The 16304-nt window shown below is 42.1% G+C and overlaps 1 protein-coding gene across 2 annotated transcripts in view; it reads right to left on the bottom strand.

The window, feature by feature from the left end:
* LOC137590367 (adhesion G protein-coupled receptor L3-like) overlaps positions 1 to 16304 on the bottom strand; it is a 178839-nt gene that overhangs the window by 68685 nt on the left and 93850 nt on the right. For both annotated transcript variants that reach the window (XM_068307945.1, XM_068307946.1), the window contains exons 5-6: positions 15714 to 15823; positions 3141 to 3941 (exon numbers count right to left, since the gene is read on the bottom strand). In XM_068307945.1, coding sequence (XP_068164046.1) covers positions 3141 to 3941; positions 15714 to 15823 — 911 coding nt within the window. The remainder of the gene's footprint in view (positions 1 to 3140; positions 3942 to 15713; positions 15824 to 16304) is intronic.

The raw sequence follows: 16304 nt of genomic DNA, 5'->3' as shown, positions 1-16304 counted from the left end.
ATGCAACGTCTCGACTCGGGGCTGTTTGCAAACATCTGTGACTTGCAGTGGAGTGAGATGGTTGGGTCGAACCGCATCAAGACAGAGGTGAGAACACAATAAGGACTTATCAGACCAAATCAGGCTTTTTGTGGGGAAACACTTCGTACTACACACCCCTGGGTTAATTTTGTGCTTGGTGCTTCGCTGCACCGGATAGAGAGGAGAAATACTCTGTAATCTTGCCCCAGACGGAAAAGGCCTTTCTGGAAGAGTTGTAGCCCCCATGCGAGGTGCCGGAAACTAGGGAGTCAAGTTCAGGTGGAGTTCATGGGCCGAACAATGATATCTTGTGTCCTCCCACTTCCCATACCGCTTCACTACCCACTGATAATCACTACAAGGTTCAAGTTGGTCAAACAAGAGTTAAATGGCAACTGGCATCATCCTTCATCAGAACCATGTTCTACCTTATTTAAAGATTTGAAAAAAATAAAAGAGACAGATCAATTTCCCGTCCTTCTATATTCTGCATTGAATGTGCTCAAGTAAAGGAGATTAATGGTAGGACGGCTTTTATATGAGAGCTTTTATATTCGCACACTAATAGCAGTCTGTGCAGCACTTTTCTCTTTTTATTACCAATTTATGGAATTTAATCATCTAAGCATTTGTCGTGAAAGTAAAAGATCACCTAGACTTTAAAATGTATGAGTAAACAATGGGTTCCTTTTTGATGAGAGACTTCACCAACTCCACATGCAGCCCAGGATTGCTGCATTTTATTTCAAATAATCACACTCCAAGGGAAAACTATGGTTATCATGAAATATTATTGATTTTATGTTTTTGTCAGGCGAAAACCAACAAATGCCGGTATTTTTCTGCCAAAAGACTTAAAGAACTCTACATCCTTTGATTCAATAAGTCCCAATTCTACCGATGATCCAAATGTAGCTCTTGGTCATTAACCAGTCCCTGCCTACTGCCTAGCAGCATATCCCACGACCCATGTGTTTTGGCATATGGCACCGAGCCCCAGCTGTGGTCCTGGCCGCGTCTCTCCTTGCTCCGTTACCCATGTAAGCGCGCTCCACTCATATGGCAGGTCATGCATGATCACGGTGGCGGAAGCACAAGTGGAAATGAGCTTGTGTTAGGATGATCACAGAATGACACCTTTTTCTGGGGGGGTGTTCACAGGCGTGGTAATTTAGACACCTGCTCAAATTTCAAAAGGCAGAAAGAAATATGGCGTTTAGCATTGGCTTCCATCTTTTTAAAAAAAAATTTTTATGCTAGTCCACACAAATTTTGCGACTCAATGAATGGTGGGAAAAGATTTCAATTCATGTCACTGGTCAGGATGCAGTGATGAATTTCCATCTAGCTGAAATATCCTAAAAATACACCTTTGCCACGATCAAACAAGATGATAGGACAACAAACACCAAATACTGATGTTGCATTGTAAAATTACCATCGTTGGGATTGTTCACCCAAAACTACACCCTCTACCCCAGATAGGTCCGCATATTCTGTTGGATCTGGCAGTTGATCAAACAAAACTCTTAATCACGCCACAACACATTCAATCACTCTTCCATTTCTGATCAGTCTGTTTAACTGACGTTTTTGTCAGTTCTGTGACTCCATCACTGACTCCAACCTCTTAAAGCGACGTTTTATTATCGACATTCATGCAGCAGGCTGTTTGGAGGGCGGCCGGTTCTGCACAACAGCAGGGAAACGCGCGAGACAACATCTTGACGGGAAGCCTGGTACTGAGAATTAGCATTTGCGAAGGGTAATCATTTAACGCGGAAAACGTGCAACAACACCATTTACAATAAATTATATTACTGTGTGTTATGAAAACTGTGTGCATGCCCCGCGACTGAATGAACACAGTAGTATTTGATTGTTTCCTGAAGCAGGACTCGGTGTCTGGAAAAGATTTGGCGAAGTAACAGCAAGGGTAAAATAAATTAAAACCGGCAAACAGCAGGTAGACGCAGCTCCAGAAGAGGAAAGCAGGGGTAGAGATTTCACAGCCAAACACATGCCAACATGTTTTTGACTAGAGCTGTTGATGAGATACAGCAAAAAAAAAAAGCCTTTGCATGTCAAATAGGTTATTTATTCTGTTTCCTTCTTCCCAACATGCACCGATGTGTAAAGAGTGGATGCATAAAGCTTTGCAGAGTCGTCTCCTTGTGGGTTAAAGATCTAGTTTGTCACAAAAACACTCAATCTGAAATAGTTGGACTTTAAAATACCCTATTTGTCCTGTATTGTGTCAAAAAAGTGTTTGGTTAAAAACTGACGGACCTCGCTGTGGGATTGCTAACAATTTTCCTAACCATTCGCCGCAGTCCGATGCTGTTCGTTATCTTTATATATGTCCAGTATCTGTGTGGGTGGAGAGTGGTATTTCACTTCCTTTGGGGAGACTAATTAAAAAATACCAAAATAAAACATGAGGAGCGTTCCATACAAGCAATTATCACCAACCCACACTGTCTCCAGGTGTTGGATTTTATAGATTCGTCTTCCGCAATTTATGTGTTTTTCTAAAAGCCAAAGGTTACTTTTTGTTGTTGTTGTTGTTTGTTTCTGAAATCAAAATACAAAAGCGTGGTGGTAGGAAAAAACAAGCATGATTACAACATCGTTTTCTTTTCAAGCAACAACTACAATGCAATTTGTTGTACGGGTATGAACGGATCAAATGGCTCATTATCGCAGATTTGTTTTGGTGCCATGAAAGATTATAAATCTCCTCCAACGGTATTTAGAAGATAAATCAATAGCAAAGGTGCTTTAGCCTGCTGGCAATGTCGACCGCAAGCCTTTGGAGAGAGTTGGGTGTATCCCCTGGGGGATAAGAGTTTGCTAGTAAACTAGTAATGTAAAAAATATACTTTGATAGTGTTTTTTATTCGTTTTTTAGTAGGGAGATGGATTTTGCTGTGGACTAATCAGTATTCTACAAGTTTACAACAGAATCTCTTCTAAAAATGTTAATGGATGGATGGACCAATATCACTTTCGCAATGCGAAAATGGAAGCATCGCCACTAACGACAAGATGCAAGGGGTAGAAACAGAATTAAACCTCCTTTGGCACAAAAGATGAGAGAGAATGAGTATTTATCTTACCGAGTCTGTTGTCCAGCACGCCAAAGTCCAGGGAGTACTTGACAACATGGTAATTGTTCCAAACGTACAGCAGGTTGTCTCTGGGATTGTAATCCACTGCAGCGATGTACTGGTATGAGTTGGGGAACGGGATGTCAAGAAAGCCATCTTTGCTCAGCTCGGTGTTGTAGATGTAGTCAATCTTGTTTCCCGTCGCCTCGTTGTCGTCGTCTTCGTACACCGACTTCACCACGTAGAGTATTCCACAGATCATGAAGGCGTTGGACGCCGAGCGCTTGTCGTAAGCCGTGTCCCAGGTCCCCTCGACCCGTAACGTGTAGGGATTGAGCTGGCTTATGACGATCCGCCCGTTGTTCTGCTCGGTAGCATAAATCACCCACAGGCCGTTTTCGTCGACAGCCAAGTCGATGTCCGACTTCCCTCCCCAACGGTAAGGGGAGGTGTCATGGTAGTTGGCGCTCGCAATGATGGCCTCTCCGCTCTTGATACGAGTCCTCAGGTCAAACTTGACGATGTTGCGTGTGCGCTCCTTGTTGAAGAAGAGCGCCCCGTCATAGACCACGAAACCTGTACCGTCGACGCGATGCGGAAGTTTGTAGGTCGTTGTCGGCCTTCCGGCGATGAAGTCTTCTTTGGAGGAGTATTCGGTCAAGGTGTCGGTGCGATAGGGTGTCCAGGGCATGTAGTAAATCTTATCGGAGGCCTGGAGAGGATCTTTGCACCAGGCTCCTGACTGGTGGTCCGACTCGAAGAGGTGCTCGCTCTGGTACACCCTACGCAGAAGCCCTGGGCACAGGAATACTGAGGAGCCAAAATAGGGGAAAGACAAGTACAGAGTTACATTGGCAGGTATTATATGTCGGGAAATTTAAGGAAAACTATTAATAACTGAATGCAAACACACAGAAATTCAAATCTGAGCTTCTCAACAGTCAAAGACTGCCTTAATGAATCCCACCCTCTTCATCAGCATGGGCGTGATTATCACAGATACATTCAGACAAGATGAGTGATTGTTGGATGAGGAATGCAATTAGAAATGTGATTGAATTACTGTGATGAATTTTCCATTGCACAATGGATGTAAATTACAAATTACCATGAAATAGCCCATGAACAAACTCGAGCACCATTTCCACTATTTCAAACTGTGTCTCAGATTCATTAGGCGCTATTTTGCTTTCAATTACTTATTACCGTTTATAATTTTTGGAGTAACGCACTTCTAACTCAGTTAGTCTCTTGGGCCTGAAGGCAATTACTTTAAAATGACACCGAACGACTGTCGGGAGGGGCGAAGAGATTAAAAGAGGGTATCTCTGCTGACATGATGTCAAGATCTTGTAGACATAGTCAGCAACATGTACCCCCATAAGTTAATGTTTTATTTCTCTCCACTGAATGGCCTCTCTGTCCTCATTTAGTCAATGCAATAGATTTGCACCAGTAGAATACACTTTCATTGTTTTTCTTTGATGACACGGTTCTTAATAAGCAGTGTTAACCACACAAGCCCAAAGCTAAAAGATTCTGACAAATTGCAGCAATGTAATTATTGGCCAAGGCAACCCTTTAGGAGAAACAGTACAAAAAAAAAAAAACAGAGTAATTACATCATCTATATAATGATTGCCTGTCCATTATTTAATCCACATGACATTTTTAGTCTGTGGCATGATTTACAGCACCACACAAAGTAAACTAATTACATGTGAACCGGTCTGTAGTCAAATCTGATAAAGCAAGGCCAAGGCAATACAGCTGAAGCAATCAATAGGGAGAACCATTTTGCAAAAGCTAATTTAGGTTCATTATGGATAATCTTGGACTGAGGCAATTATAATTTTCTGTTTTTCTAAAAAAAAAAAAAAAGAAAAAAGATGTCTGGGTTTTGGATTACAATGAACGACAAATTCAGAATGGATTAGAAAAGTACTATTTAAATCCTAAAGCTACAAAATAATAATAATAATAAAATCAAGTCATCATTGTCGTTACTATTATCATAACAGCTCATTATTTGAAGGCAAAATAGAAACAATGGGTAAGTCTGATAGAAAGGAACTAGAAGGTAGTTTTCCCTTCTTGAACTGGTTTTGGGCCCACAGTTTATCACATATAAAAACTAAGTATGTGTGAAGGCTCTTTTCACAGTAATTGGCCAAGGGGTTGATGAAGCGCTGACAGGTTCTAGCCGCAGATCCTCGGAGACGTAAAAAGCTGAGCCGCTCCAAGGAGAACGAAAAGAAAGAGACAGCGAACAGACTTCCTTTCCCCCCTTGTAATCTCCACAGATTAAACGTGTTGTCTACCTGCGGGTGAAAAATGTGGCGAGATGCTTCCCATTGACATAGCACCTCGGCGCATAGCTCAGCAGTTGTTCTGCCAAATACTAAGAGGGGCTGTTGTTTGGGGCTAAAATTGACGCGTTGTGCTTGGGTACAAATCGGATTAGGATAAGATGCAGATTGGACATTGGACTCTCAGGAAGTGGCAGAAATGTGTTATTATAAGGATGTATGCACAGAGATGGAAGCGTTACAACAGGAAGTATACCAAAGCAAGCACTGCTTACATAAGGGATTTGCAAAAACTTGTATATACACAGCTGCTAACACTAAATAAGATGTCATCTACAATATTTCCCAGACTATAAGGCACACCTAAAAGCTTTTAATTTTCTCAAAAATCAAGAATGCACCTTATAATCCAGTGTACCTTATATATAGAAAAAGTTTTAAAATAGGCCATTCATTGGCGGTGCGCCTTATAGTTCAGAAAATACTATAATTGCTGCCGTTAATAAATATACCACTTAAAGCTATTAAGGTAAAACTCTTGACACTTCTTTAACGATTCCATTCTCATAATTTACTTAAGTCTGGTTTTACAGTCCACATCTGACGGGGGACATATTTCAAGCTCATGCATTAAGCTAGGGCTACAAACACAAGACTCCCGGGGGCACGTGTGAAGATTTAGCATACGTTCTATAGCATCATCCAATGCTGATAAGGTGAGAATATGACTGCTATGATCTGTTTCCCTTATTGACTAGTGAGTCCCTGAAGGTTATAGCCATCATCATGTTAGAGCCGTAATCAAAAATGCTGACAGCTTATTGAACAAGTTATTGATTACCCCCATATAGCCTCGCTCCTTTAATATTATGCAGCTGATAAGGCAGCGGAGGAATAATCTTCAGTTATAATAAGGAACACAAATATTGCTAGGATTATTGGATTTTAGTGGATAGCGGCTGTGTAATGGCCTTAGCACAAAAAAATTAATGTGCATGTTTCAATGTCAAAAGGGCTATCTTACAGTACGTGTTGTGCCTTCTTAAAAAGTGGAGGAGAGGTGGATACATAGCAATATTTACCGTTATGGATGCTGCAGGAGAGAATTTCACTGATAATGAATTTTTCTAACACGGTTACTCTGAGTGATTTCATTTTCCCCATGAACGACATGTTCGACTTCACCGATGAACCCCACAAAGCATGGAGATGGAGATGCCAGAAACCCGCCACCAAAAAAAAGCATATGCCGTCATTGAAATGCAGATGAAAAAAGACAAGTTGTTGGCATTTAGTTACCTTTTTGTTCCACTTCTATTTTTAGGCATGAAGAGGAGGGAAAGAAAGAGAACAATAAAGAATACATTATTGATTTGACAACAATGAAAAAGTCTTTATTTAAAACAGCTCTGGAGGAGCGTGAGGTTAGTAGGCAAACAAAACAATTAAGTTGTGAGGTTTCAGGTAGGAAGGAAAAAAAACCCCACAAACCTGCAGGAAAAAGATAGATTAATCAACTCTGAAGTTGGAGAAAAAAGTTTGAACTAATATGCAAACATGACTTTTTCGACAAACACCTTTAATTGAACTCTTGCATATAAATTTCACATTTTATTAGCTCTGATGCTAAAAATTATTTGTTGACTAAACAGACCATATATTTCACTTACCTGTCTAAATTATAGGATACAGCCGGGGGTGTGAAATCATTTTCATGACCTGGTTGGATTGAGATTCTATATATAAATCCAAATTAACTGATTTGATTGGCGTTTGGGGCAGCGGGACCAGCTGGCGCAGCGACGGGAAACTTTAGATTTACACATTTAATGAGCTTGAACAAAACTGGCACTAATTTGAAGTTGTGACCGGCTGACAAATGCGATCATTGTTCAATTTTCCGGCTCTGTTTCCATCTCCATTAACTCCTGGATATATGTAGCTTATTAGCAGCTAAATGCTACACTGTGTCCACCAATGACTGTCAATGAAAACATCCACTTGCTGCAGGATGCTTGGAAAAATGTTGAATCCAAACTGGACTCAAACAAATTAGTTTAATCCGTTACTAAAACAGAAATTCATGCAACTTTAAGTGCATATAATATAATAATTTATGTCTGACCTTGATTATTATGATGCAGATGCAAACAAAATGTAAGAGCTGTCTCCATTCTGCAGCCCAACAAGTCTCAAAAAAACTACTCTGGCTATTACATCTCAACTCTCTCCACAATATATGAATTGCATTCTCAACTGGACAAGCTTTATATGTCAGTTGTGGTATTTTGCTGGTTCTGTCCTCCCTCTCCAACCCCCCCCCCCCCCCAGTAATCCTGGTTGTAATAAGAAAGGATTAACCTCTTTTACCAAGGCTTACAAGAGTCCCCTGCTCCAAATGGAGAGTTCAACTGAGAGATGTAGGGAGGTCAGCGGTTAGGTGAGGGAGGGGTGAAGTTGGAAAGATGGGGAAAAGAAAACTGATGCTAGGCAGCGAGCCAATCGCAAACAGCGAGTGAGGTGAGTCCTGGGTTTGTCAGATCATAAAATTGTACAATGTTGCAGCGTGACACCTCATCAATAGCAAACTCTCCAGCTGTCGTTGAAACACAATAAGTCCATACAGAGCCTGAGCAACAATAGCTCTGGGCTACGTCTGAATCATCATTACTGGCAACTCAAATTTGCCAATAACTCTGAACTACACATGGACCCTATAGATCAAATCAAAGTAAACAGCCCAAACACCCCCCCCCCGATCGAACCCTCGCGAGCTCCCATGAGCAACGGCCACACACAACAGGGACCGGCGGGGACGCCGGCATTTCCGATAGAGCGCTTGCTAACAGTGGCGAGGGGAGAGGAGGGTAATGATCTGTAGAGAAAGGCATTAGCGGTGGGGATGCGAGAAGCGGTACACGACGCAAACGCTGGGGGAGATTGGCGGGAAGAAGGGAGTGAAGGATTCGGATGGAATCCCCGACAGGGAAACATGCCACTCCCGGGGGCTGTCGGGCACTTCCTGGCCCTGAAGACTGACCAGAAGTTGTTGCTTGGCGTACAGCGACGTCCCCCCCGTGTCGATCAATCAGTCTAATTTGCTCACGTCACGTCCCTTTGGGTGTCAGAATACGGGTCTAGGAGATTGACCAAGCTGAGGTGACGGGTAGGGTGAAACAAAGTGAAAAGAAGTGGTTGAGTAAGAAAGCCTCTTCTCTCCACCCCGACACCCTCGTTGTGACCCTAATGAGATTTCAGTCATGGCTGTCGTTGATTCACTAGAATGCACTCTGTTCCTTCGAGTCTTTCTCTCTTCCTCCTCTCGGAAAATCTTACGGGGACCAAAACACACAGGAATTCAAAAAAGGTCCTCATGAAACTACTTAGAGTCCACAAAAGCAATAAGATCTCCTTATGTTACAGAAAACCGTCCTACGAGTGCTTCATGAGCAACACCTGATCCCAAGAGATCCCTGTTATTTACATCATCGCACAAACACTTGTCAGAGTCTGACATTTCAGGACACAACACTGGTGATGTAGAAAATGAATTCTAGCATCTGGTTCCTACATTGGCTTTCTGCCGATAATACATTGACCTGCTCATTTTAAGATGGGACGTGCACAGAAAATACAGTCCACGGAAACGCTTCATGGAATCGTGTCGATGATGTTGAGGGTAATTCCACCACTCTCCAACAACCGCTGTGACTTTTACACAGTGAATGAAGCAGTAGGGTAATTATTTCAATGAGATAATGGTCATTGAGTGGCAATTAAAAGCAGATTGACCAAATATGACAAAAATAAAGCAATTTGATAATGGGCCTTGGTACTGCACCGGGGGTTGTGGGTTGAGGATGAAGAGATTTTTGCAAGCTCTTGACATTTCGGCAACTGAAGTGGCTTCAAATGCAACTTCAATTTGACAGTTAATTACACCATTTTTTGATGAATAAAGTAAAAGAAAGGGTAATAAACGGTCGTTTTACCTTTGCAAGGGGCAAAGCTAGGAAGCTTTAAGGACTTTTTCTTGCGTACAAATGCAAAACAGAAGAAGAAATGTTTCCTGGGGCTTGTCAGTGGACGACATTTTCTAATTGCATGAGGTATTTTGGATGAAACCACTCAAGACAAATGTTTTCTCTTCAACCAGATTTAAAGAGTTGCATACGGACCCATTTGGAAGCATTCCAGAGCAAAAACATCTTATCTGCTGTCCTCTGAGAAGCGATTGGCTCTAAGGCACCTTAATCTCTTTTTGATATTTATCTCGGGATTAGACGAGAAACAGAAAACCGAAACTTATCCTATGACAAGAACGGAAAGGTAATTCCACATTTCAATCATGTTTACCTTTCGTGGTCAATTTACTTTTACGGGAATAATAAAAATAGCCAATCAGATAAGTGTTCTACATCGTTTTGGGCAAGTTGGGATAAATTTTGGCAACCGTTTCGGAGCAAAAAAACAATAATGCACTGAACCATGTATATGCAGTCTGGCTGCTGTCTGGCCCGTCTTGCCAAACACATAAAACCACATGGATAAAGCAACATGGCTGATTTTTCAACTGCCCTAATTGGTAAAGCTGCCGTACCAGATTGAATAAGTTTAAAATACAACCTACATGTACGGCTTCCCTTGAAAAAAATAATGTTTTTTGTTACGGATTCTTGAGTGAACCCAATTCAGTGTCAATAATACAGTCAGACAACACCGGTAACTCCCTGCTGTTCACACATAATATATGCACAAAAAAAAAAAATCAATCGCGTCGCCACTCTCCAATGCTGTCCCCTACTGTTTATTTCGAATAATGAATAATTTCAAATACATTTCTCACCTGGGAAGTTGCTCTGCATACTTATTTTTACCTTTTCCCCCCATTAAGACGCATGCCGAGCGGCTAACAATGGAGGGGAACCTTTGCACTGCTGTGACCCTATAATGTGAGCGGCAGCAGTATGGATTTCCATTTGAATAATTAACACTTCCCAAATTCACACTAATGGCTGAGAGGTATCAGAATGGTATCATTAGCCGCTAATAGAGATTCATGGATGCAATATTTTTTTGCAACAACCCTCCTCTTTTCTCCTCCTCCTCCTTCCTTTCTCTCTCTACCGAGAAACGGCCTAGTGCGAGCCCCTTAACTCCATCCCATCAGCTTTTTAATTAATGACGCAAATTATGGAGCTTTGAATAGCATGTGCCTAAGGATGGGGGAGGACATGCAGACTACCATCCTTCTCTTTCTCCCGTATTCCCTCTTCATTTCCCTCATTTTCATCCCTATCATTTCCCACAGTCGGTGCTCATTCCGTCATTACGTGTTCCATTTCTCGACATCCTCTCTTTTTTCCTCCAACCACTTGTCTGCTCTCTTTCTGCTCTTTTCCTCACACTTATTCAATCTCCCTTCCCTTGCGTCTCCTCCGTGTCTCCATCGCCTTCTCTCTCCCTCTCCTGTTGTGAAGCTGCTGTGATATATTATAACCTTCACAACGCAGAACGCCGTGTGCGCGCTTGTCTTCCCACCGTGAGTACGTATGTGTGTGTTTTTCCCTCTCTTTTGAGGGACAGGTGCGAGGACTTGGCGCTCGCCCTACAAATTCCCACGTGGGACCGACTCACGTTTGGGTGGGGTGAGGTGGGGGGGGGCACGATTTCGGCCGAGGAAAAACAAAATTAAATGCATTTTTTTTGCGCAACACAGCTGCAACTGGAGCAGAAATAACCTAATTGCTCCTCTTAAAATATGACTTGATTTTCAAGGACCTTGAAATTATGGAGTGGAAGAGAAGGATGGGGCAAACAGTGTATGTGCGTGTGTGTGTGTGTGTGTGTGTGTGTGTGTGTGTGTGTGTGTGTGTGTGTGTGTGTGTGTGTGTGTGTGGCTGGATGTGGTGGAGCACTAGTGAACAAAGAGGAAAATGGAAATGGAAAAGCAGCTTTGATTAGTAGGGTGATCATTAAAAGGAGAGACCCCCCGAAGAGACCAATCTCTAATTAGTGCTATATCCTCGACACTTGGCACCCCGACGTGCGCTTCAGACATGTGTGTGTGCATGTGTGTGTGTGTGGGAAGCAGTGAGATAAAAGCTATACTTGTGTTATATAAATGGAAGTGTTTATGAACATGACTACAAGCTTGTTAAACTTGCAAGAGCATTTATTCCAATATGTTAGAGTGGGCAATTTTTTTCCCCTCTATTTTGGTGAGAAAAAACAAGGAAGATCTTGTATGTATGTCAGTGAAAAAAAACACAGCAGCCGGTACAGAACAAGAAGCTGACAGATTACAGCAGTTTATTCTGCTATTAGTGGGGGGAAAAGCGTTCCTACATGTCCAGAGTCACCCCTTTAACACCGCTATTTATCCACACTGGTAATCACAAGCTCCCTGTGCAATTAACTCTCCTCTCAACTGGGAAAGCAAAGTTTTTTTCTTTGGAGCTCGTTGTTAATCATGTCTTTTTTTTTACATCGCCGCAATTTTATAACGCGATAACAAAGATCAACACGCGGTTTTCCGCGAACGACGTCAGGTTGAGAGATGTGAGAGTCGTCCGTAGGCGCCAGAGCTCTCCGTACAGAGTGGTAAACAGTCGATGTTGGCGGTCGTTGCGGAAATGTGTTGTGTTTTTTGGCGGAACCAGGTGTCAAGTGTAGGAAAAAAAAGTCATCTGAAGGAGAAAGGTGATGCGTTTTGATGGGAGGCGACGACGGTTGGGTTTTTGCGTTGTATCTGCAGTCGCGGCATCGACTTCCCACTCCTACTTCTAGTGAATCTGGAAGCTGAACGCTGAACTTCCCGCACAATCTGATTAGTAGATTTCCCGATAAGTTCAAATAGAGTGATCTACTCTTCAGGAAGCTTAAAGGTGCCTGGCAAGATTATCCGGGGTAAAGAGAACTACTGAGGTACTTCCAAGTTCACCAGTTGATGATTCTTGAATACCGAGTGCGAGAACAAGGTCTTTTGCGTTTGAACATTGCTGGTATGACTTTTAACGTGCCATAAAATGACTAAATGCATTGAAATGATTGCCTTACGAGGTGCACAACCAATCACAACGTCCGCATTACAGCCACAACGTCCCAATCCTGGCCTACGCGGGTGGTGTTTTGCCTTAGGCGTGACCGCCGCGTGACGGACATAACACGCTCTGCCCAGCCTGCGTTCCAGGCGATAGCCATGTGCGGAGCGTTAATTTTACCGTTTCACCTGCCAATGCAAAAAAGGACAGACAAACGGCAGCAGGTGCTGAACGGAACATGCCAAACCAATCTCCTTCATCATTTGTTGAGGAGATCTCCCCACACACACACACACACATACACACACACACACATACACACACACACACACACACACACACACACACACACACACACACATAACCACACACACCCGAGTCCTGAGCATGTTTGATCTCTTATTATTATTTGCAAAATGAATTAAAAACCAATTAGGCCAGTTGGAAAGGGACGAATAGGGTCTACATTACCCTTATGAGCTACAGGGAGGGAGGGAGGGAGTGGTGCCGTGTCTTTATAATCATGAAATGTCGACGAAAAGCCTGAAAGATGGTCTAAATATCCCAGAAATCTTATCTATTTTTAGGGGGTAGTCTTTTAATTCCATCAGATTTGGTCCGGTTTGCTCACCCGGTCCAAGATACAGTCAACAATTGGAGGGATTTGGTCGACGCCCGCCGGAAAAGGGCGGGAACGGAAAGAAAAAACTGTCAACAACAGTCTTCCAGTGTCGTGTGTCTCTCCACTGTATCACTGAAAACCAAGGTTAAAGGTCAGGGTGGGAACAGATGGTGGCCATTGGAGCGCAGTCGTGTTTATGAATCATCATAAACGGTCAGCGCAACACGTCTGCTTAGCGGTGGCCTTGATAATCCGCAAAGTGCTTGTGGGACCACAAGCTAACTGAACCTAATCTAATCCTGAAGTTGGAACGCGAGTTCCCTCCTTTTTTTAGTTAGCCGCTAATCGCTACCGTTCCCAGTGGCGTCAAACCTTCCCGACCCAACCTTTATCCATTTAAAATTATGCAAATTTTATAATGCAAGTTCAGTTTTTAAGGTTCAGCTCCTTTATTAAACACAGCACGCATCAGTTTTTTTTTAAAATTGTTTCACCTCTCTGTAACAGTTTTCTCTACATTATTATTTTTCTGTTAAAATTTTTTGTTTTTGGAAGAAAGAAATTATTATAATTAAATTAATAATTGTATTATAAAAAAAAATAAAAAAATAGAATTATTATTCGGAAAGTAGTTCTGCAAACAGGACAGGCAGTGGCGCTATTAGCATGAATTGTTATCGCATTTTTCTCCATTACAACTGATGGAGCGGGTCAAATTGCAAATTAATAAAATCAATATTGTATCTGTGGCATGTGTCCATTGATTTGGCACACTCCTCTGCCAATTTTTCACGGACCATATGATAGTCCGATGTCATCGGGATGTAAAGACTTCGAGGACAGGGTGGTTGTTTATCCCTCTGGGGTAAAGGTGGGTGGGAAGAGGAAGAGTGAGAAAATAAAGAACATTAAGAAGGAGGGGCTTTGAGAACATTTAATGGATGAAAATTAAACTGAAAGTGAGGCAAACTTGGTAGAAAAAGACTATTAGGACCAAAAAGGGTGAGTTTGTCTTTGGAGGAGTCCAACGTTAACGGACAGTTGCCGTCACGGGCGACTGCTCCTTGTATAAAACACTTAAATTCTCAACTGAGCAGCCATTCCACCTCCACCTCATCCAGTGATGATAAAAATACCGATTATCCATCAACCTAAAAGTGAAACATCAAAAAAGGCAAGCTCAAGCTATCGATCGCGATAGCTGTTTGTGAATACCTAGAAAACATCTAAGAAAGACATGAAAGCAAGAAACTTGTTCCATAATCGTGGCAAAAATGATCTAATTACTTTATTTTGGAGGTAAGGAGAGAAACCCCCCCTCAGCTGTCAAAGACGAAACATCCGCAGAATGCATTTTGTGTATAAGTTCATCCCCCCCAACAGACCGTTCACACTAATAAACGGCTACACGACTTATGCAATGTTTATGCATCGCCAGCAGTTTCTTTCATCCTACAGCACAATCCATGGTTACCCCAGACAAGGTGCTCCCCCCCGCCCCCCCACTAATAGGCAGCAGCAGCGTTACCAGAACAAAGCTGCCAGAAGCAGTTTTCGAACAATTGAGCAGATTTTTCCCCTGTTTCACCCTCTTTTGTTAAGAAAATTCAGTATATTATAGGGAAAAATGGAGGAGGTGTACGAGGTGGAATAGGAATGCCATAGGTCTCATGGAATTTATATTACATTGTGCTGCTGGTACTGAAAACTAACCCTCTGCATTGCATGGGATTCTTTATAAATGAATATTTTTTGAAAAAAGAATCACATTTGTAGCATTTCACTAAAGGAAGCTGGGATGAGATGGGATTGAAATAAGCTGGTTTTCAAATTATAACAATCAAGCTCCAGTCAAACACACTCCTGAAGGAGTCAACTGTTCTGAAGTTTATGTAATTTCAATTTGAAATAATTAAGTTCACGTGAAGGACTACAAGTTCAGGCTTTCAACCATTTCCTGACCACCAAGGACTTTGGCAGGTATGATTGCGGTGACTTTGGTGTTCCACTTCCAAGGTCGTCAGAACACAATACCAAAGGTCGAGCAGCGACGTCCGCGTCGCTTCCTGGACTTCCTCGCTGTCCTCATCCTGTCACCACCCCACGTCGATCCTTCCATTCCCAACCCGAATGTTTCCGCTCAAGTTGACGTGTTTCTTCTCCTTTTTTTTTCCACCTGCTGCACTCATTAAATCCTTTTTTTTCTATTTGCTCTCTTCAGAGACGCCCCCGCTGGTCTAAACATTAACTCGTGTGCATCGGGCTGAAAATGTAAGCATGTTCTATTTTGATTTAAATCTTAACAGATTTTCTTGATGTTTCAAAGAACACAAACATGATCAGACATGAAATATTGGAGCAACACTTAAAAGAAAACACGTTAACACCGTTAACAGAGTTTTATTCTCTTACATATTGTTGACCTGACACAGGAGCATTAGCATTAGCATTATTTATCTCTGGTATCAAACAGAAGACACTGCCTGTTATAAATTGTTGACATCAGTGATTAACATTATGTATTAGAATTAGATAAACACCATTTCCTGATACTGTACTGTCTATCAAAGTGAAAATCAGGCCTTAAAAGTAATAAAGGGATACCTACTGTAGGGCACGCATTCATATTGGACTTCCAAGTATTTGTAGGTTCCAGGGCAGGGGTCAGGAAATACGTCTGGTCCGGCAACGACAGCGCACTGCGTCCGATTATTACATCTGAAAATAGACAAACAACAATGTGTGAAACTATTAAAATCCATGAGTTATTCCTTATTCTTCTTTCATTAACTCATATATATTTGGGCAAAGACACAAAAATAGACATTTAGAGTCTACACATTCGTAACTGGAAGCCAGTGTTACTTGGGATTTGACAGTTATTGGCTGTTTCTAAAGCAGTGGGAAGTTATTGGCTTCTATGGATCATAGCAGCGACTAAAAGCTGGACTTGGCTGCTTTGATTTTGCCCACTTTTTAAAAAAAAGCGACTCTGGTGGTTTCCCCTAGATCACTGGAGTCTGGAACACTCCTTTAAGGCTCAGAGAGTTCAGCAAGGACTTACATCTGAGACTGGCTGGACATTTTTCCAAGAGAAATATGAATTTTACTTTTTGGAAAAGATGAGTTGAGCCCGTTTCAAATTCATGACTTTTAATCAAAGGCTTGAGTGAAGAGATGACGCAGACTTGAGCGAGAC

Source organism: Antennarius striatus, chromosome 23 (genome assembly GCF_040054535.1).
Source record: "Antennarius striatus isolate MH-2024 chromosome 23, ASM4005453v1, whole genome shotgun sequence".
Classification (NCBI taxonomy): Eukaryota; Metazoa; Chordata; class Actinopteri; order Lophiiformes; family Antennariidae; genus Antennarius; species Antennarius striatus.
The sequence above is the reverse complement of the archived record's forward strand: the minus strand, read 5'-3'. Positions and strand labels throughout refer to the sequence as shown.